At 42.6% G+C, this 24,042-nt stretch overlaps 1 protein-coding gene across 1 annotated transcript in view; it reads right to left on the bottom strand.

Moving 5' to 3' along the window:
- Positions 1–13,052: 13,052 nt before the first annotated feature.
- The window catches only part of pot1 (protection of telomeres 1 homolog), a 75,704-nt gene continuing 64,714 nt past the window's right edge, over positions 13,053–24,042 (bottom strand). Inside the window, exons 19-21 of the mRNA XM_083762360.1 lie at positions 19,474–19,568; positions 17,032–17,143; positions 13,053–13,262 (exon numbers count right to left, since the gene is read on the bottom strand). Of these exons, the coding sequence (XP_083618486.1) occupies positions 13,111–13,262; positions 17,032–17,143; positions 19,474–19,568 (359 nt within the window). The 3' untranslated portion in view covers positions 13,053–13,110. The remainder of the gene's footprint in view (positions 13,263–17,031; positions 17,144–19,473; positions 19,569–24,042) is intronic.

Here is a 24,042-nt window from a genome sequence, read left to right as displayed (position 1 = left end):
TGCAAGTACATCCCCCAACCATGATGTACAAACTTAGCCTACATTCCCCTGGACATGAAATACACCCCCTGGACATGACGCTAGTATGTCGCAGGGACAATTACCCCCCAATCCAACCATTGATGCCGAGTGCCAAGCAGGAGAGGCACTGGGTCCCATTTTAGTCTTACTGTCTAAGAAACTAATGTCAGTTAAGGCCACACATATGCACCCAGAACTATATCTGTGGGAATAGTTTGCCAACTTGTGCTTTACATAAAGAAGTTATGTTTAACAGGTCAGCACATTCCATAATCTGAACTTCCACTACAGTAACACTCTACTGTTGCAATCTCTCCAAGTGGGAGATATGGGGAGAGAGAGAGAGAGAGAGAGAGAGAGAGAGGTAATTATCACTTTTTTTGCCCTAAAGGTTGAAGAGGGAGGGTTGTAAAAAAAAAATACTGGAGCTTTTTACACATTGAATCCTCTCACACTGGCTGGGAAAGAAACATCGACACCCCTTTCTTTTCAACAGCTATATGAGGTGTCCTTGAGCTAGAATGCTAATCGTCTACTGCTCGGGAGAGTGTATTTTGTGCACTTATCCAGAGATACAAATGGATGCATTAAACGCTGATGAAGTAAGGGGCATGTCCAAAGTCAATTAAGCCCCATGGGGGCCAATCGCAAGAGCAGATTTTATGATCCTGAAATGTATTACTAATGGCCCGGGCCAAGTAAAATCATGTGAAATTCATACAATGAAGTGTTTTGAAATTAACCTGGGCAGATAGGACTGTTTCTCCTCCAAAACCACCATAAAAGAGCACCCGTCTGCAATTTTCAACAGATTGATTGCTTATTCACAGTATGTAGAATGGGTACATTTCAAACAAAAGCACAAGTCAATACAAAAACTGCTATGAGGATAAAACCAGAAAACACACTAAAGGACACTGCACACTGGACGTGTTTTTCAGATTTTTAGCTGCGTTTCTCCATCGGTTTTCCAAAAAACGCGTCCGTGTGCAACCACCTTAAGACTTGTTTAGATCAGGGTCCTCCATTTTCAATTCATCAGAAAGAACTGGGCCTAGAAAAGTCTTCAAGCTGGCCTAAAGAAATTACCCACACCATTACTCTGTAAATATATTCACACTGCGGTTAAATAAAACCGTTGATGCATTTGTATGTGACTTTGGTCTAACGGTACTGTTGTACAGCAAGGGTTCTACAACATTTCAGGCCGTGACCTCCCCCAAAATAATCATATTTGAGCTCCCACCCTGACTAGCACTGTCTTGGAAATGTAGGAGTTGAGACATTACATTTAGTTTCACTGCAGTTCCCCAGATAAATATTGTGAAAATAGCCAAACTACAAGGTCAACAATTTGACCAATTTGGTAGTCTATTAAAAAGGTCTTAAAAGTCCATAAATTATCTTTAGAAATGTGCAGATACCCTGTATGCACGTAATAATTCACCTAACAGTGAATTATTTGAGGGGCCGGGTCCCAGATAATTCACCATTAGGAGCTGTACGGGCAGCCAGTGAGTAGCTCCAGCTGCTCAAAGGTCAGGGTCAGTACAATAATATAGTGTGACACCAACACACCAGTTGATGTCACATACTATATGACTGCAGCTGTGTGTTGGGCCCCAAGTTTTACCTTTCTTTATTTTTTACACTTATTATGAAAGTGTGGATTGTGAGCTTTTACATGATGTGCAATACTATACATTGAAATATGAAAATAGGTGAATAGGACTATGCTCATTTGAATGTTGCTACACCTAAAACCAACACGTTTAGATAATGGTGAGAACAACAGCTGGGATAGCCACTTTCAACCTGGCATCCCTATGTTGGCCATTAAAACATTTAAAATAGCCAATCTACAAACTCATAATAACGCACTGCGACAAGCTTGTAGATCAGCTATTTTAGCTATTCACTGTATATATACAGTATAGGCCTACTGTAGGCCTTGCTTGCTTCTTTTAGAGCTGTAATCGGGACTAAAAAGTTGACAAGGCCCAAAACCGACAAATGTCTGTCCAAACCTGACACAACACCTCACTTAGATACTTTTCATTACAAGACATCTTTCTAAACAAGTTTCTGTAATTACCTGGGGCAGCAGACGTTTTCTGTACATGAAAACATTGTATGTTTAGGTTATCAAGAACAGCAGTCATGCTACCCGTTTCTAACTGTCTTTATTTACGAAAACAGCTTGGGACAAATAGGCTATATATATTATGAATAAATAAATGATAGAAGCAGAACCCGACATGAGCCAGTTGCCACCATCATCACCTTCATCCACACAAACCACCTGACTTGAGGAGATTTAAGGCATGGATGACAACAGCTCCAAGACAGGCCATTCTAATGGACACCCCACACCGGGTCAGATCATCCCCAATAACCAGCATCACCTTCTCCTCACCCTCTAGCCAGTGTTGTTTTCGTCGACTAAAACTATGATGAAAAATGTTCGTCGACTACCTTTTTTCACTGACGAAAACAACTTAAAAACGAAATAAAAACTACGCCATGACGACTAAAACTATGACTAAGTATACTGTTGATTTTGTCAACAACTTTTGTCAATAAAAACTAGACTAAAATGTTAGGAAGGGACTAGTGGACAAGAGATCCAGTATAAAAAGTCCTTTTACACTTGTGTAAAATCAGTTACAACAGCATCAAGGCCCGCCAAAACACATTTTAGTCGACTAAATCAACTGTAGATTTAGTCGACTAAAATCTTATGATATTTAGTGGACTTTAGTCGACTAAAACACTAAAGCATTCCAGGTGACTAAAATGTGACCGAAAGTAAATGAAAACTAATTAAAGAGACTATGACTAAAACTAAAACTTGCTACAAAAAACAACACCGCCTCTCACCTGTGGTCACCAACTTGGATCCCCACCAGAGCTTTGACACCCACATTAAACACCTCTGCACAGCCTCATTCTGTCACCTCAGAAACAGCTAGACTCCGTCTCACACTCACCCTGCCAGAGGCCAGAACACTCTCTCCTCAAGAAATATGAACATATCACACCTGATGGATAATACTCAGATCACTCAGATCAGCCAACGCAGGGAAGCTGGAAGTACCCTCACTAAAACGCCGGGACAACGCTCCACACGTCCCAAACTCTTCTCCCTTCTGGCCCCCAAATTGTGGAATGCACTTCCCATTGCAGTCAGAACTGCAGCATCACTCCCAATCTTCCGCCGTAGCCTGAAAACCCACCTTTTCAGACTCCATTATGGCCCATAGCACTTACCCTACCCCCTTATAGATAGCATTTCTGTTGACTTAGATAGCATTTGACACAGACTTATAGCATGTCATGTAGACAGCACTATAATTGCATTGTATATAGTCATAGCACGCCATAATACATATGTATAGCATAGTAGTAAATATGTATAGTTTTAGTTTCATTATATAGATATTCCACTGTTACTTCCTTAGCTTAACGCATGTTTCATGATAAATGCTTTTATGTGATGTATTCCCATGCTTTTTGTTCTTGCTTAATGTAAGTCGCTCTGGATTAAGAGCGTCTGCTAAATGCCTAAATTGTAAATTGTAATACGATATGGATTATGATTATCCAATATTAGTAATTTAGAAAACTCAGGAAGGACCAGGGATTTAATTTAAGCCAAAATGTAATAACCATGGTTGGGGGAAATCCATTTACCAGATGTAAAAATGTAATACAAAAATACCCATTGAAAGTAATTAGAGTACTCAAAATACTTACTCAAAAATAGGCATTCAAAGCCAAGAAATAATTAACCTTAATTAATATGATTCAGAGTATGAATACCCTTTAGCTTAAAACAAATGTTTAGTATAATATTATACCTTAAATGAATAGTTAAAAAGAGTATCCAAGTAAAATGACTTTATGGTAAGAATACCTTGTTAGGAAAAACCCAACAAAATGAATCATTGACACGAAGCAAGAGACAGGAGTCCAGGCCAGAGGTATAATACGTTTTCAATGAGCAATCCCATTATATTTGGGGAGAAAGAATGGGGTACAAAGTAGCAATCAGAAAGTTCATCCCACTGTACTGGTTATATACTGTACTGCAGTTTTGTTTTTGGCAGAAAATTGTGATTTTAGTTTTAGTCATAGTCTCTTGAATAGTTTTCATTTAGTTTTAGTCACATTTTAGTCACCTGGAATGTCTTAGTGTTAGTCTAGTTTTAGTCGATTAAATATCATAGGATTTTAGTCGACTAAATCTACATGTGATTTAGTCCACTAAATGCATTTTGGCGGGCCTTGATACCATCGTAATGACTGTTTTTACACGTAATGACTGTTTTTACACACTTTACACAAAATAGCCGATCTACAAGCTCACAACAGGTATACGGCTGCAACGTGTTGTGAGCTTGTAGATTGGCTATTTTCAGCATGCAACAAAGTAAAATGACTTGTACTGGATCTCTTGTCCACTAGTCCCTTCCTAACATTTTAGTCTAGTTTTTATTTGTTGACAACATTTTCAGTACATTTACTCTTAGCTTTAGTCATCATAGCTTAGTTTTCATTTAGTTTCCATTTAGTTCTCATCAGTGGAAAAAGGTAGTCGACGAACATTTTTCGTCATAGTTTTAGTCGACACTGCTATACTGTACTGGTTATTGTACAGTAATCATGATTCATAACCCTTTGACACCAGGAAGTTTTCCTTTCTGTTGCCAATGGTTTACAATAGTGAAGAATAGCGACATCTGTAGATCTTCAAATGGTGAGTGCACCAGGGCTGAAACAGTTCTTTATTATGAGAATCTGAAGGTTGCTGGAGAGCCAGCAGGTTTCTCAGAGGATGTTTACCATAACATGTTATACACAGAGAGGAGATATGTCAGGCGTCATATGAAGGACAGGGCCATCCATTAAAAACAGGGTGTGTTATCTATTTGGACTGTTTGTCAAATCTTCACAGTTTAGACTAGAGCGACATGAAATATGGGTGTCAAGAGTCAACCTCACAGTAGATGAGAACATGAACATTGAACCCCCCCAACCTCCAACCCGCTCCCTCCGCTCTGGGAATTCAAACACTCACAAGCAAAAAGACGAATCTCCACACTATGGGGGCCTTCTGCTCAGCTGCTCCTCAGCTGTGGAAATCCTTCCCTGGCCACCTGAAAGCACCACAGTCCGTGTACGCAGGGCATTTGCCTAGTTGGACTTTTAGATGCCCGTGTGCTTTTAAACCTTTTAGCTCTGTATATGTGACCACGGAATGCATTCATTAAGGGACCAAGCCCGAATGGGATTTCTTGGTCCCTTATGGTATTTGTCTGTTTTTTTCTTATTCTTCTTCCACCAAAAATAGCGGTTCTGGCTGAACCGTGCATGCAGTCGGTTTCGCTATGCCAAAGGGTGAAGACACGAAGCCCACGACCATTATGCGCTATAGCACTCAATTGAAAATGCTAACTTTGAACGCGCATAGCTCATGAACCGTTTGACCGTCGGTAATGAAACGATACACATATGCGTCTCCTCATGCCGAACAAGTATCGTGTTCTTACTTTTGACCTCTGACCTTTAGATCACACGCCATTTTGAATTATTTGAAAAACAGCTCAGCTTTGATCAAAATGCACGAACATTTCCACACGTGAACTCTGGACCTATACGGACAAAAATATCTAAGTGAAATAAATTTATGTTTTATGAGCCAATGAAAATTGCTATTTTGTGAAAATTCTTCTTCTGCCCCTAATACATACATGCAGTGTCACATGTTGATGAAACTTACTGTATGGTAGAGGATCATGCTAAAGACTCCCACCCGATGCCTTGCCAGATACAACAAAACCTGAATTGTGCTCTAACAGCTGCTGTTAGACACAAATTATCCCTGAAGGCCAATTTATATTATCTTGTACGATGACGTGCCGAGAATAGACGATCTATACGCTCACAGTGCATCTCCACGACATGCTGTGTAAATATTTATATCAATTACTTTATGCATGGAACCAAGCCATCCAGGCTCCTGGTGAATTATGACCATGAACATTTGATTCTATGTGTTAACAAAAGAATAACAATGTCCCGTAGGGTAGGTATACCCTCAGTAATACTCTATACTAATACTCTATACTGTAATTTGAATCGATTTATTTTCTCCTGTGAAGCAGCTTCGGTTTGTGCTATATAAATAGAGGTTGATTTGATTTGATGATGGAGGGGAAAGGAACTGGTTGGAATAACGTGTTCCTTCCATGCACTACCAGCCGGGAAACTCCCCACTTGTCAGGTGATGAGAAGTGGCCTGCTCCCTCCTCATGCATTGAAGGAAGCATGAGCTCAGTTCAGGGCTCTCCCCAGGTTGGCAAAGGGAGAGTAGCACCCAGGAATCGGATTACAGATTACAAAATCGTATATAGTTTTTAATAATCATACAATAAAACTAATAAAGTACAAAACATAAGAGGAGAAAAATGTACGGTGCTAAATTGTCCTACACTAGTGGCATAACGGCATTGTGCACAAGCCAAGGCCAATGATTGATCCGGTGGTTTATGAGATTAGCTCCTGAATTGACAGACACACGCACGCACGCGTGTGCGCACACACACACACACACACACACACACACACACACACACACACACACACACACACACACACACACACACACACACACACACACACACACACACACACACACACACACACACACACACACACACACACACACACACACACACACACACACACACACACACACACACACACACACACACACACACACCTCAACGACAGCCTCCTGCAGTGCCACGCCATAATAATCACAAACGGCCACACTGATTTAAATGCCAAGCTAACCTTTTATTGTTTGGGATCAGACTCACTTTCCACTCGGCACATCACTCCCTTGTGTCCTCTGCCAGACGCATGGCCAGTTTCGACAGGTCTAGGGCGGTTCTCCAGATGTGCTCGTGACTCACTCAGTAAACATCTAAAGAGTTGTGTCTTAAAAAGACAAAAGGGTGGCTGCACACACTGATAGCCGATTATTTATTAGGATGCAGAGTAAAAACCAACGTTTCACTCAGTAAACATGCCTTGCCAAGCCATGAGGCACATAGGGCAGGAGCCTATCTCCTGTTTCTGTAGCGTGAGGCAGCTTGATGTACAGTTTACCCCTTGGACATGACACTAGTATGGCGCAGGGACTTACCCAACAATCCAACCCTATATTAATAATCGATTAATTGAACCCACCCCCCATATTAATCAATATCAGATAAAACTTATAAGATTTTATATTATGCACATGCCATGGTCACATAACCATTATATGTTGAGTGCATGCTTTGATGGTTACAGTTTTATAATCAGTTTTGATGAGTAAACCTTTGTGGAGATCTTCTCAGTTCTCATTGTATGCTAGTTACTGCCATTCAGGATGGAAAATAAAATCCATTTGGATTTGGGGAGAAGTAGTTTCATATGGGGCTGGTATGAAGTACTTGATATAAAGAGAACATGTTCAGTTCACTAGTCTACACTCTACTCTACACCTGCCTTCATTTCATCTGATTGTCTGTCTGGCAGGCACTTAACAAGCGATCGTTAACTGTGTCTGTTAGAGAGAGGGGCAGAGAAGAGTGGCTTTGCTCAACTTGATTTATACTTATATTCTCCACTCTGATGAAGGTACATGTTCGATATATCATGCAGCCTTACTTATTAGCCTATATTTTAGCTATTAGCTATTTTTCTTTTGCTTGAGGCAGGCGGGCCGCAGAAGACGACGTCGCGGATCACCAGTTTGACACCCCTGGCCTATAGGATGCATCGGCCTGGTTGTGATTAGAAGGGTTATAAACAGTGTAAGTTAAACTTCTCACCAAACTCTCTCCAAGCCTTCGTGCATCCTGCACACACTGCTCTTGCCTAGTCTCAGCATGGCTGTCTTGCCGCAGGACATGATGATGGGAAGGCGAGGGGAGGGAGGATCTTTTGAAGTGGTTCATGCAGGAGAAGACGACAATCCGTGTGGGCGTTCAGCACGATACCACCACCTCACTGAACACCGTGTAGAGTCACTGCGGGCACAGAACAGACTGGGGGACTGAGAGAGAGGGGACACCGTGGACTCACATCGGCACTGACAACGCGCAGTGGTGCAGTGCTCATTGCGCGCCGTACCATGGCATTGAGCTGAGCAGGAGCAGCATGCACACTGTACTGTATATGTTTCTTTTCACTTTTTACCTCCTCTATGATGAATTCCTGTTTTGACTATATAGAAGTGTATATTCGTACGTCTCTAAATGTTTTGATGAATTGAAAACGGTGGGCCCTATTGTAAACAAGTGTAATGCTTTATGGTGTCGTCCATTCACAGTTAACAGTTTTTTGTATCGAGTTGTACTTTAAATGTACTGTAATTCTGCAAACTAATTTAGTTAATAAATCAATCACATGCACACATGGATTGATCAAAAACATGCATTATGTTCATACCTCTGCCATGTGTCAGCAGCATGAATTAACATATAGGAATGACCATGGACGCAACGTAACAAGCCTGCGAAAGACCTGGCTGAGCTGTAACATGCTCCTCCAAGGGAGCTAGCTCTCTTGTCATTGCTTGTTATGTGTGGGGTTATGTGCTGGAGATTGGGGTTCGATTCCAGCTCATTAAAGTTGCGTACCACCAAAGATAAAATCACCGCTGCACCACTGACAACGTGCCGAGTCAGAGGTGTCTCTCGGTGAAACATCACACTAAAAGTAGGAACACAGAAAGTCTCTCCACATCAGCATGGCAAATTATGTCACTCACACACACACACACACACACACACACACACACACACACACACACACACACACACACACACACACACACACACACACACACACACACACACACACACACACACACACACACACACACACACACACACACACACACACACACACAAAAATCACTAAACCCTAGGTTGTCTGGAGTTCACCAGTCGTCTACAGGCTACAAATCTGAATTCATCCTAAATAGCTCAACACGGTTATTCTCGGGCAAAACCAATACTGATACTATAGCCTATATTGTGACATCAATTTAGTCCTCACTCCTGTCATGGTGCATTTGCACATTATTATATTTGTCCTCTGCGTTTAGCCATCCTTACTATTAGCAGCAGTAATGTACGATTTGTGATGTTAAGAGGATGCAGGGACTGACGGCGTTATGCTATAACCATAATGAATTGGAGATGGACTTCCACTCTGAGCCTCTGCATCCAAATGAGCTTCATTTTATAGAAGCATCGATAGTAATGGACCAGAAAATTTACTTGCATCCACCATAAAAGGCAAAGCCTCCACAAATGTAATCTCATTGGCAAGTTGTCTCGGCTCTTTGTCCTGTACATGTTTACATTCACTAATATAAACTGCCAGCCCAACAACATCACCCAATTGGCATAACAAATATATTTGGATTATTATTCATGCAAACCATGCTAATGTTTCACCACCAGGTGGCCCACTTGTGCTATGGTGTGATAACTGAACAAGTACAACAATAAGAAGATGGTCTTGAAAACCTGCATCTTTACAATGCAGTTTAGACTTCCATACAGTACTTCATATCAATCAAAGTACTATTCAAAACATCCATCTATATAGATATAACTACACTCGAGTATTTGGGCCATATTCAGTATTTTGCAAAGATTGGCATCAGTCAATAAACCAATTTTACCCTTGTGTCACAACAACATGAATAATTTGTGATAATAAGTGATAGGGGTGTATGTTTGTTACTTAGAGTTGCACTCTGCAGGTCTTAAGATGTACAAACTATAAAAAGTGCCCAGGTCTCCACCAGGGCAGATCACGATGTGGTCTCCTGGTGGCGCTATAATAGGCCAATGTGAAAAGGGTGACATTTGTATGCCTTGGATGGCAATTGGATGATTTGAGGCATTTTGTTCCAAAAATGTGTTTTGAAAGAATCCACCTGTTGGTGGCACTATAACAGGCCAATATATTCCTCAGCCTAGTAGGAAAGTTCATGAAAGATTTCATGTAAATTGCACGCTGCATTCCTGATTTGAGGCTTTTTGTTCAAAACGGGCCAATTTGGGGCAGAGGTTCATCGTTGGCATCCAGGGAGTGGTGTGTGCAAAATTTGGCATCGACCGGGTTAAGTACTTTTCCTCAAGAACGCCTACAGGCTTCAAGCTTTTGGCATTTCAGGATGGGTCTACTAGTACTATGAGGAAAGGCTCTGCGGAATTAAATAAACAGATGGAGAAATGTTGCTGTGGTAGTATGAAGTATACTCTCTGCTTCCCCAATCCATTTTTGAGTGAAACTACTGTACATCACCTTAAGGAGAGAATGAAAGAGAGGAAGAGAGACTAAAGGCTAATCCATCGCGCAAAATAAAAGTGTCACGTGGCAAAAAATTGCCACAGCACGTGTCAGGAGTGTAGGATTAAGTATGAACCTGGCTTCAGGGAGATGGACTGTGATGTTATGGAGGATGCACTGGAGCAGGGCCGTGCACACATACAGTACATACATACATTTAATACACGGTGGAAGAAATGCGAATGCCACTCCTTTCTATGCCATTAAACCGGAAGGCAGCATTCAGGAGAATAGCTTTTTTCCCCCGATGTCTCCTGAACTTGGAACGCACCATTTTGCGTTGAAACAAATTTTTCGAAATCCATGTCATATACTCACACATCGCATCTCGAGTAGATAAGAGTGCTGGGTTGCGCCCCGAAAATAGCTGATCTGCAAGCTCTCAACGTGTTGTGCGCTGCGACACGCTGTGAGCTTGTAGATCCGCTATTTTTGTTCAAAAGTGCCCCCTTACGAGATTTCAGCCCCTGCCTCTCTAGCACTCTCTGCAAAGTCCCTGCACTGGAGGTTGATTGGTCAATGAAACTAGTGTGTCACAATTGTAATCCATTGCTTTGACTTCTCTAGACAAGGACTAAAACTTCTAAGTAATGGCCGACGGAAAAATAAATCAGTTTTTTCCAACGTCGAACCACAATCCCCATGGGGAAACGTGCCGCCCCTATTCTCTGAAACGTTAATGTACGCCCCCCCACACACACACATGTGATGAGCAGCATTGATCCGGTGGTCCCTGATAAATGAAAGCACGTTCCTTGGTGGGTTTCTGGCAATTTGGATGTAATGCTGCAGCCTTCATATGTAACACTTGCACTTGGGAGAAGACAAGATAATGGCCTCCTGCATCGATAGCACTCGTCTGACTGAAAGGACGCCGCTTCAAATATTGCTGCCGTCGGACCAAAACGTTGCTTATGTTATTATTTTTACAATCATTTTTGATAGAATAAAGTAGATTTTCACCATTGGCAGTAGCCAATATTTATCTGTTGTTGATAAGCATCAACGGTTAATGTTAGGACCCTCTCGAAAACGAGATACTGTATCTCAAGGGGTTATTCCTAAATAAAGAATTTCAATATATATGATGGTGTATTGGTTATCTGCAGACTACCAAGCTGGCACTAAAGGGGAACTAATAATACAAAACACTAAATAAACAAATATCCGTATCGGACAATAATATCCATATCAGTGCATCACTTTTCTTTAACGTAGTGAAGATAACTGCTCTACAAGCGTGGGTCACTGTGAGCTTGTGATAACAATGCATATATTTATATAGCACTTTTAGTTACATAGTGCTTTGTGGATCTGCTATTTTCACTCTTGACATAAAAAGTTTAAATAAGTGTTTATAGTACAATGATTGATTGATCCCTAGGCATTTAACTACAGCTCGTTTTATTTATTTGAAAAAAAGGTTATTGCAATATCTATACATATCCAAACTGTACATAAACAAGCAAAACTACATTTAGCTGTTAAACAAACCCTATTCTGATTCCCATAGATTCACACGTTTCTTGACATGTCAGACATAAACCTCACATCTGCAACATTTCACTTTTCATGTTCTTATTTGACAATGAATGTCCCGCTTCTACTACAGTCAATGTCACACAAAGGTAGCATAAAAAAGCTGATATACACACAGTCTACATCTGCCATCTTTGAACATTCTTTTCCAGTTTCCACCCGACAGCGACGGCTGCACATTCAACAACCTGAAGTAACAACAGCAATAAATGACAGACGGGTAATTAACACAAACAAAGAACAAAAAGGACTGTAAGGACTTGGAGCGCGCGTGTGTGTGTGTGTGTGTGTGTAGTCGAGATCCGTACTGTGCATGTTTTTAGGTGGGTTGGGACAGTGGTTGAGCGCATTGTTGCCAAGTCTGCTTATTATAAACAACTCTGGTCTGGTTTTCTGTATAGTAGTTTGTTTGTGAATATTGTTGTATCTAAAGTGTAATTACTTATGTGGGCTTTGCTCCCTTATGTTGTTGTCGAACCCGGTGGCGCTAAAACCTTTTCATGTCGTTTCATTTTGTGCCAGGGACCAAGATTAGTGTTAAAAAAAAAGAAGAAAGAAAACGTCAATATATTGTTGTGTATAATTGTATAATTCTACATTTTCCCAGTTGTAAAATAATCACATTTTCTCTCTTTCTTTTGTGTTTTTTTTCTTTCTTTTTTTAAAAACAGGCTGTGGAAAGAAGGCAATAACTTGGAACACAATGCAATTATTTATTTGGAATTAACCCATTCTGACCTGAGATCAGATTCATACGAGGTTTCCGCCGGACACACACTGGTCTGATGAACCCATTCTGACCTGAGATCAGATTCTAAAAATGTCAGTCGTTCTTCGATTTTTTTCAAAAATAGCAGACCTACAAGCTCGTATCGCGCCACTCGGTGGCGCGATATGAGCTTGTAGATCTGCTATTTTTCAATAGCTAAAGCATGACATGATGCCGACACCAAAATGGGTGCCCGTTCAGAATGGGTTAAACCTAGATATTACTATAACTTTGTAATGCTATATTAACTGCGCACGCGTTGCGTGTGCGTGTGTGTGTGTGTGCGAGTGCGTGTGTGTGTGCGTGTGTGGGTGTGTGGGTGTGTGTCTGTGTGCGTGCGTGCGTGTGGGTGTGAATCATGCAGCCTTAGTCGGGTTGTCTGTTTCTCTCCCTAGGTCCGGCACCGCTGGCTGAGTGATGGTGCAGCGTGTGTTGCAGATCTGGTAGCAGGTCTGTCCGTCTTCTGCTGTGTACGCAGATAGACACAGGCTGAGCCACGGACGCTTTGCTACCGAAAGACAGAGAGAGACACATGAAGGACAATTAAAATAATGCTTCAACTCCACCTGCATCGGTGTAGGGTTAGAAATGAACAGGTGATGTAGAGTACCGAATACTAGACCAGTGGTTCCCACATGTTTTAGATCGAGACCCGAAAGAGTCATTTGAGTCTCCCCCCCAGCAGCAGAACTAGTGAAATTATCGACAAGCTTAACCCCTTTAGACGATTCTGAAGATGCGTTCAAAATCCTTTTGAAGGCAATCCATTTTCTGAAAAACCTCAGTCAGTGGTGCTCAATATTTCATGTCAATTGGCCACCGACCCCCATCTGTTATTCCAGGCGGAACCTCTCAGAAGCAAAGATTTTTTGTTAAAAACGTTCACTCTGAAAGAATATTATATTCAAATATTTGCACCACATTTTCATTTTCAAATAATTCGGACCTACAAGCTACCGAGTGCCGCGCTATGAGCTTGTAGATCTGCTATTTTTCAATAGCTAAAGTATGACAACATGCTTAAAGTGAAAATTAAAAATACGTTTTTGACGCTTTTAGACCATATCTGTGGTCATCATATGGGCATACCTAACAATGGCTGCCAAAAACAATTGGCAAATTCTCATTTGTGTGTGTTTTTATATCAAAAGTCTGTTGTTTAATTACTTCCTGAAAACGAAAATGTGCTGCGTGATGACGTGTCGAGGCCCACATCTATAAAAGCCAATAAAAATGAAGCTCACCGGTTTGATTCCCATTGCTTCTTTGTTCTCCTCCACAGCTGGTTTTTAATCTCATTAAAGATGACATCCAAACAGTGTATTACTCGTTTTAAACGTAATCATCACACTAAAATATGTATATAGGTTGTGTTACTATAGGTTAGAAATAATCCGCTGGCTTTTCCCCGCGTCTCTGTCACTTTGTTTACAAACGTGCAGGAACTCACGGACTTGCACCGTTTCTCTACGAGGGGTATGAGGACCAGTGGACCACCAGGGGTCCAAATGGACTCTTATGGGTCCATAACTCTGAGATGGTTAAACTAGTTATTCTAATTGGCAGCCTATATAATATAGTCTTGCATAGACCCAGACAACTATTACACAATCTCCTGAATGCTATATAGTCTGGAACGACACCTCCCGAAAGCCAAGAAGCGAAGCTGTCTCTCCACCAGGCCGAAGGCCAGGGGGAGTATGTTTTGCACCCTGTCCGTGTGTCCGTCTGTCGCTATGCACCATCTCTATAGTCATGTGGTCAACACAGACCGGTGTTGATTTCGGCAACTAAAACTAAGACGAAAATTGTTCGTCGACTTCCTTTTTTCCACTTTTTCGGCGAAAATAGCCGATCTACAAGCTCACAACGGGTCGACACGTTGTGAGACTGTAGATCGGCTAAAACTCACCATCATCACACAAACACCTGGTGCCCCCCCTGCAGTACCTCTGAGGACCTCCCCTAGGGCTCCCGGACACCCTGTTGAAGACCTAAAGGAAATTTGTTTGCTCGGTTTCTTTCCTCTGCAATGAATTCACGTTCCATGAACGGCTGGAAGCTAATCGTGACTCCTTGCCCGCTAATGGGAGAGAGAACTTGCTGCTGTTTGTCAATATGCTTCATTAGTGACGGTACAGATTTACGTGAGGTTACACATTCTGTCCTTGGGACCGCTGCATACTCTTCTGGCCTGTGATGAAGGAAGGAGCGTCTTTCTATTACAGCCCTGCCATCAATAGCAATTCAACATGATGAGAGGCTGAAATGAGATTCTCCAAGACAATAGCTCAGTCATAATAAACTCATGCCAGAATGTCAGACCGTGATGTCAGTCTTTAAGCCAATTAGAGCCTGAACCATGACAGATTTTGCGATGAGAATGCCAATCCCCGATTCTGACGGGCTTGCCCATATTTTGTCAGAGAAAGTGATTGAAACGTTGATTAAAGTTTCTATTTGAGAACATGTAACTAAGCTTTTACTCGTGTCCGGGAGGGGGGGAGGGGTAGCCCGGTTGGTAGAGCTCTCAGCTTCGGACCATAAGGTCATGGGTTCGATCCCAGGCACCGCCAACTCAGCGTATGAATGAGTATAGTCTGGCTCGGGTGTGCCAAGTTGTACGATAAGAACTGGGAGCTGATGTCAGCCGTTAGATGTGGTACTCCACCTCAGCATTCCGTCTCCCAGGGGTCTAGGGCAGCGGTACCCAAACTTTATTGGCCGTGCACCCCCTGTTACCTCCTGACCTAGCTGACGCACCCCCCAGCGCCAAGTCTCGTTGTATTTGGCCAATAATGGCAAATAATGGCAAATAATCACATAATGTCACTGCACTGAGAGACATGCAGCTGCTGTATACTCCCACAGCTCTATACATCTCCTTAAAACAGTGGTTTACCGGATTTTGCCATTTGTGCTGCTAAATAACAGCATAAAACCACCATTACCCTTTTCATGTGGTGCACCCGGCCCCTAGAAGGTGTTCGCGCACCACAAGGGGTGCACGCACCACAGTTTGGGAACCACTGGTCTGGGGCATTGTAGCGGGGATAAACTTCCGCATTCTCAGCTGATACAATAAGCCTCTCCCACCTACTTACTTATACTGTAACTTTTAATTGAATCACTTATGCCATAATTTCTTTTTAACTTCTGAAAATGTTATCCTATAATGATGTGCCCAAATAGGGATGCCAGGTTGAAAACAGTTGGCACACATCTGCTGATACTGATGTTATCAAAAGAGTGAAATAATGACCAAATAATCGGCCAGTTCTATCCTTTCAGTCTCCTGTTGCTGTATCAATATCCCATTCCGGGCTGCAGTACAGAACACTTTGTCCGCTCACGAATCTATAAAGTTTAATTGCCTCTTTAAAACGTCCACACAGAGTTATCCAGATAATACAACTGGATTACAATACAACAACTGGATAACCTTGATGGCTGCCCAGTAACCCACAAACCAACAGTCAGAAATGTAGGAATCATTTTTGACTCATCCCTATCCTTTGTACCCCACATTAAAAGCATTACAAAATCAGCCTTCTTCCATCTGTGCAACCTAGACAGAATCCGTCCAATACCAACACGCAATATTTATTTTCAATACAAAACACAGAATGTCACACTGTTCACTTCACCTCACCATCTGTCCAATCATGACATTATGCTGCACAGCTGCTACTGCTGTATTATGTATAATAAGGTATAGTATAGTATGCTGCTTTAACCACTTCAGGTTTATACTAGCGTAATGCATACTACAAATTGATGTCATTCTCATTCCGAGCTTGGGAAGGGCGGTCCCAATACTCTGAACACGTGCTGTGTGTCTGAAGATATCCTGACACTCAGAGCATATAGTTTCTGAAAGGCCTGTTTGCGCGTTAACCTCAACCCTGGAACCTTCTCATCAACAATCAAACAAAAATCTCCCCCTCCATCCTCATGTTAGCAGTCATCCTCTCCATGTCAAATATCTCAGGCTATTTGAAGCCAATCTTCTGCAGATGGAGATTCCGTCTGTAGCCATCTACGAGTAATGGCCTATTCCCTGCCTGTCACTTCCTGTAATGTCATCTGGTAAATCTTCCAGACACCAAATAAGCAGAACATTGATATTTGTATGCCTAGAATCCCCTGTATTTTCTTCAAGAGTTTCATTCCAGAAGGTGTGAAGAAGACGCTCGACAAAGCCTGGATGCACGGCAGTGGATTCTAACCCTCTTTTCGAAGGAATATCTTAAGTCTAGAATATTTTGTGGACTTACCCGTGCCCGTGTCCTCCCCGGGCGGGCAGAGTGCATCCATGGTTTTCTGGACGATGTTCTGCTGCTCCTGGCTGAAGGCCACCTCCTCTGCTGACACGTTGAAGAACAGCTCCTGCATGGTTGGCGACACAGGAGAAACAAGCCAAACCAGGTCTATGAAAACAAGCCCACAAGAAGCGACAGTATACGTGTAGGCCACACGGCTATTTACAGTATTTGAAAATAGACAATCGCATTGTAATCTCTTAGATCAGCTATTTTCTAAATGAAATCTTGACAACACACATCTTGTATTGACCAGAAACATTTTTAGATTTGTGAACAAATACATATATAATATATTAAATTGCCTGCCAATGACATGGAATATGTCCTTTTTTCCAATAGATAATCCTGCCAAACCTATGATCAACCTTGCAACTCCCTCTGTAGAAACACATGTGGAAGGCATCGGCATGTGGTCGTAAAACTCCTTTCACCGTGAGAGATCTTGAATGGGCTCCAACTATGGATCGTAGCGAAGATGAATATGACTATTTAACAGTGAGTAAAAATACATTGATGTCAATTATGGCATTAGATTTTGACCACATGGGCAATTAATGTTCTGTATTCATTTCTGACTTCAGCATGCCTCTCGTTTGGAATATTAACGCTTCTAGAGAGACTTTAGGGTGACCAGCGCAAGGTAAGAATGGAACATTATGTCACCTGGTTTTGGGGGGGAACGGAAGGCGGGGCATTTCAGTATTTTCCTATGACCCTAAGGTACTCCCATACCAAATGGGACCTTTGCATCATGACTTGAAGTTAACAGCTTAATTTCCGTCTTTACTGTAAATCCTCCACTAAGTGTAATAAGCACTACTACCCAAATAAGCACTACAACTTTAGAAACAATCCTCCCCAAAAAAAAAACACAACCACCAACATTTACAAGCAACTTTACATAAATAAAAACAGCCCAAAGTCGCTTAATAAGCGGACATGGCAACACGTGTCAGGCTTAACACGCTGGCACACAAGAGCAAGGACCTCACGGAGGTCTAATGGTCTATTTATCCTTCTCTGGCCTGCATGAAGAGTCAACAGTCATCAGTACGTGTTAGTCGGCCCCTTCTTCAGAGCTTGATATTTGCACTGAATCTCAATTAGGGTGGGATTACCATCCACTCCCGAAAGTCAAACACTGGCATATTCACACGGCACAGCTTAAAAGGAGCACTTCACACATTTTTAACCCGTCTCAATTGGTCCACCTCACTAATGCTCATTATAAGATGTCACCATTTCTGTCTATTTTGTCTGTGAACAGTCCAGAAACCTGCCTTTTGTTTTATTTTTTGCATTAACACATTAACTGCCAGGTATTCATTAATTCATTCATCCGCCACTGCCGGCGTTTTTCAGAGTGAAGACCCTTACGGCCAAGCTACACCAGGCAATTTTGCGCACGTGCGTATGCGATTACTGCGCGCGTACAGTGCGTTTGGATAGGACCAATATATGTCAATGATACCAGCTACACGAGACGCACGGATACCGCGGGCCATCCTATGCGTGCTCTAAAAATAGGATCGGTTAAAAAAATTTTTTACGTGCGTATGCCCCATACGCGCGTATCTATATATCCTCCCGGAAGGTCCCGCACAAATCTGCCGCGCACCACAGATCTGGTGTAGCCAAGGCATTTGGCGTACGCACGCACGGTCCGCGCGTTTAGAGTAAACGCGCGAGAAAAGCCTGGTGTAGCTTGGCCGTTATATTGAAGGCCCATGGAACCCTAGACGTGAGCCGTGAACGTAAACAAACGCTGTGTTGAGTGACGAAAGATCGTACTTTCACCTGGAAAATAAATGTAACCGCAGATTCTTTTTTTCCCCCGCGGAAGCACAGAAAAAAACAAAACGACCGATCGCACTGGAGATACAGATTCTGTGACTACTTGAAAGGTATAAGGGGAAAAAGAAAAATCGCTGGCAGTTGGCAAGTTCATGCTTTCCACAAGATTGATCACATATTTTGGCAGGTCACCAATTTCACCTTAACCCTGTAGGCATTATGGAGGACAAACTGTTTGAGCCAGACTCAACCTTTTGACTCTGACCTGCACTCTGTAGTGGATTTACTGTTCCATTTTGACCTGAGATCAGATTCTAAAAATGTCTTCTACATCCTGACAGTTTTCTGAAAAAGCTACGTTTATATGGCAGTCATCTTCGATTTTTCAAAAATAGCAGATCTACAAGCTCATAGCGCGCCACAGAGTGGCGCGCTATGAGCTTGTAGATCTGCTATTTTTCAATAGCTAAAAGCATGACATGATGCTAACACCAAAAGAGGTTCCCGCCCCCCAAAATGGGTTAACATCCATGCCAACGTGAAGGAGGCGTTCAGGTATATATATGGGTCCCAGAGAGAAAAACTAAATGTGTAACTTACAGCATCTCTGAAGAGCAGGGCCTCCAGTGTGTCCGTGTCATCCTGCAGCACCAGCTTCATGACCAGGACGTACCGCAGCAGCTGCACCCCGATCGCTGGAGAACAAGGAGGAACAGAACCGTTAAACCCATTTAGGCCAGACGTCGAGAAAAGAATATTCAAAAATTTGTGCCGCATTTTCACAATTTTTCTAAAATAGCAAGACGTACAAGCTCGTATAGCTTATAGAGTGGCACGCTGTGAGTTTGTAGATCTGCTATTTTCTAATAGCTAAAAGTATAACATAATGCTTAGTTAAAAACACCAAAAGGGGTTCCCCCCCCCGAGAATGGGTTAAACCTTTAAGCTCCAGTGATTTAAACCATTTAGACCTGGCACGAGATTCTACAAATGTCTTCTAAATCCTGACAGTTTTCTGAAAAACCCCATGTTTCTATTTCAGTGGTACTCAAAAGATTCCATGTTAAGGACCCCCTAGAATTATATGTAATTGGCTGTCGACCCCCACCTGAAAATATGTTGTTCCAGTGACCCCCCCCCCCCCCCCCCCCATGAAGCAAAGCTTTGAGTTAAAATGTTCACTGTGAAAGAATATATATTCAAAGATTTGCGACACATTTTCACGATAAAAAAATAATAATAGCAGACCAAGCTCTACAAGCTCGTAGCTACGAGCTTGTAGAGCTGCTATTTTTCAATAGCTAAAGTATCACGTAATTCTTAAAACACCAAAATGCAGTTCCCGCCCCCAAAATGGGTTAACAGAGGATAGGAGAGAGGGGAGGGGAGAGTAGAGGAAAGCAAAGGAGAGGAGATGGGAGGAGATGAGAGAAGACGAGATGGGAGGAGAGGAGAGGAGATGGGAGGAGAGGAGAGGAAAGCAGAGGAGAGGGGAGGAGATGAGAGAAGACGAGATGGGAGGAGAGGAGAGGAGATGGGAGGAGAGTAGAGGAAAGCAAAGGAGAGGAGAGGGGAGGAGATGAGAGAAGACGAGATGGGAGGAGAGGAGAGGAGATGGGAGGAGAGTAGAGGAAAGCAAAGGAGAGGAGAGGGGAGGAGATGAGAGGAGATGAGATGGAGGAGAGGAGAGGAGATGAGATGGGAGGAGAGGAGAGGAAAGCAGAGGAGAGGAGAGGGGAGGAGATGAGAGAAGATGAGATGGGAGGAGAGGAGAGCAGATGGGAGGGAGGAGAGGAAAGCAAAGGAGAGGAGAGGGGAGGAGATGAGAGGAGATGAGATGGAGGAGAGGAGAGGAGATGGGAGGGAGGAGAGGAAATCAAAGGAGAGGAGAGGGGAGGAGATGAGAGAAGACGAGATGGGAGGACAGGAGAGCAGATGGGAGGAGAGCAGAGATGAATATTTTACAACCAACAAGTGCTGAATCAGGGGGAAAAAATTCAGAGTTCCTCTTTGTGATTTTGTGAAAGGCAAAGCGTTTTGACACACAATGTCGATGTCCATTTTGCAGAGTCCGAGGCCATCGATTACCTATCAATAATAGGTTTAATGTTTAAATGTGTATACCAAAATAGAGAATAAAATAAAATCAATCACAGAACTACAAGCACACAACTTGCTTCGAACACGTTGAACATATTCTCCAATAACGATATTTGAGGTTGAATGTGCATAAAAATCGGCACACGAGCTTCATGAAGGCCAATACCATAGAGTATATATGAATAGAGAAGACACCCGAGTTCTCCTCCCATCCACTTACATTAAGTTGCTCAAAAGTGCATGAGGCGATTTCACTCCTCCTTCCTGGTAGGAACAGAGTGCATTCTGGGACGGATTGCAATGGTGAGTGGCCCCAAACACATGAACGCGCTGCCGTTGAACACGCACGAGCGTCGTCCGTCGTGAACGTGTACAATGATAGTCAACGGACAGCGCGTTCATGTGTTTGGGGCCAGGCTGCAATACCTTCATTCGGCCACTATGTCCATTTCGCCTCAGGGTTTCCTCTGGGTGCCTTCTCTATTCATATATACTCTAAGGCCAATACATGCTCCTTCCGAAGTATTAGTGTGTCACCCCCACATGTCTGATTCACTGGACCATTTCTATACAGCACCTTTCCAAAAAAAATGAATATCATGGAAAAGTTGGTTTATTTCCATAATTCCACTCAAAAAGTTTAACGTTCATATATTATAGATTCAGTGCACACACAACGTAAATGATTTCAAGTATTTATTTGTTTATCTTTACACAATTTTGGCTTCCAGCTCACGAAACCCGCCAAATTAAAAAAAAGTGAATACTGTGAAGAAATCACCATTTACTCCTCAGTTTTTTGCAGAGCATGACTGTTTTAAATAAATTGTTGGATTTAAGAAAGCAGAGTTTACCAACACCTGCACCACAAATCATGATCGACACTGCTTTCTTAAATCCAAGGTCATCGCAATGATTCCTTCTGCTGAGGATCTGTATGGAGATGCAGATGTCATCTTCCAGCAGGACCTGGCCCTACTGAGGAGTAAATGGTGATTTCTTCACAGTATTCAATTTTTTTAGATATTCTGTTTTGGCGGGTTTCGTGAGCTGGAAGCCAAAATTGTGTAAAGAAAAACACATAAATACTTGAAATCATTTACGCTGTGTGCACTGAATATATTAAAGTTAAACCTTTTGAATGGAATAACTGCATCGGCAGTTAAGGCTCCTCCCATGATATAGACAGTATGCACAGGCATGATTTTCCCATCAGGACACGCCCCCCTCATCTAGACTGAGTGGCAAAACATTGAGCAGCATGGAGTGTTGGAGTTTGGAAGCGCTCTTTGGAAATCACTCAACTGTTCTGCGTACCACCTGTTTCTAAATGTCACATAATGCAAAATGTTGTGTTATTGAGAACAAGCACTTCCAAACTCTGACACACAAAATAATCAAATCCAGGACATTTCTTGACAGAAAGTAGCTCATAACGTTTCTATGGTGGATTTTCATGAAACAAAAACTTTGCAGATAGAAAGAGGATAATTCAAGCTTTTCGTTCAGCTGCAATCAGACAGGACTTTTCTGTTTGGATGAATGGGCTGTCAAGGCCAGTCTGGCTCTAGTCTTCTGTACAGCTGAGCTGCTTGGCCTTAAAGACCCAGCAAGGCCAGAGCGGGAGGATCAGGCGTTAACGCCAAAGCCAGCGTGGGGCTCACAGAGCAGGGCAGCCCAGAGGTTTTCTTTAGCCACAACAAGCAGCCGACGGGTGCGAGAGGAGAGAGGAGAGGAGAGCGCTGGGCTGAGATGCTGCAGCAGCAGCAGAACAGAGTAAATGCCAAAGCGAAGCAGACAGGGTAAGAAGCAGGAGAGCGTTTCAAAACGGCAGGACGTGGCCTAAGCAGGATCAAAGTAACAGGATCAGACGGAGAGGAGATGAGCAGCACATAAATCATCAGAGAATGACCACGCACACTCGCGACATGTTGCGCGCGTGCGTGTCTGAGTGTGTGTGTCTGTGAGAGAATGCACGACTGCTTATGGAGGAGGCAGGTTAACTGCAGTGTAAACAGCAAAATGCCAAGACAACTGAGGTCACGGCGACACACATGCGTGTACATGCAAGCATGCACAGTTGCACACAGACACTCACAGACAGACACACTGATCAAAATGGAAGGAAAAGGGACGGACAGATCCAACATTGCCACGCTCACAAGCAGTGGTTCTTCAAGTGGGGTTCGGGGACCCCCAAAGTGGTAAAGATTCCAGGGGGTCCCCTGCAGCAAAATTAGTTAATATCCATCCACTTTATCCATGTTTTATAGATTTATACTTCGGCTATTCGAAAAACCTTTCTTGAAAAAAAAGTGGAAAATACACACAATCGTATAGGGGCCCCTATGGCGCCAAATTGTGTCAGGTGGGTGTCCGCGGCCAAATACATTAATGTGGGAGTCATTGACATGAAAAGACCCATGCATGACCACAGGCGCTACAGACGTTGTCACAATGCCACATGGTGTGAGCTTTTGAACCGCCTATTTTCGGCAAAGGTACAGGGAGATCCTTTTGACGAGAAAAAGCCATCCAAGTACAGTTTCCCTTTCTCTAAGAACAGTGGATCTTTTAAATAAGAACATTTAAAAGAAAATAACCCTTCCACCCAACAGCACATGTTGCTGTTATCAGAATTAATTTAATATTGTACGTTATTGCATTAGTGTTTTTATTGTTTGTATTCTGGATGCCAGTGTGCCATAGGCACATTTCCATTTCACGTGAAATGTTATGGTTTTTCTTTATCTTTAAGAATAGAGAGTTGAATTTGTGCAGACCATAATGCAGTTATGCCATTTTGGGCGGAAACCCCTTTTGGTGCATTATGTTATGCTTTAGCTATTGAAAGATAGCAGATCTACAAGCTCATAGCGCGCCACCGAGTGGTGCGCTACGAGCTTGCAGGTCTGCTATTTTTGAAAAACCTTTTTTAACTCAAACCTTTGCCTCTGGGGCGGTCCCTGGAACAACATATTTTCAGATAGGGGGCCGGAGGCATATTACATATCATTTTTGGGGTCCTTGACATGAAATATTGAGCACCACGGATATAGAAACATGAGG

Source organism: Protomyctophum parallelum (genome assembly GCF_964188405.1).
Source record: "Protomyctophum parallelum genome assembly, chromosome: 4".
In the NCBI taxonomy this organism is placed as follows: domain Eukaryota; kingdom Metazoa; phylum Chordata; class Actinopteri; order Myctophiformes; family Myctophidae; genus Protomyctophum; species Protomyctophum parallelum.
Note: the sequence above shows the minus strand (reverse complement) of the source record. Positions and strands in the feature narration are given on the sequence as shown.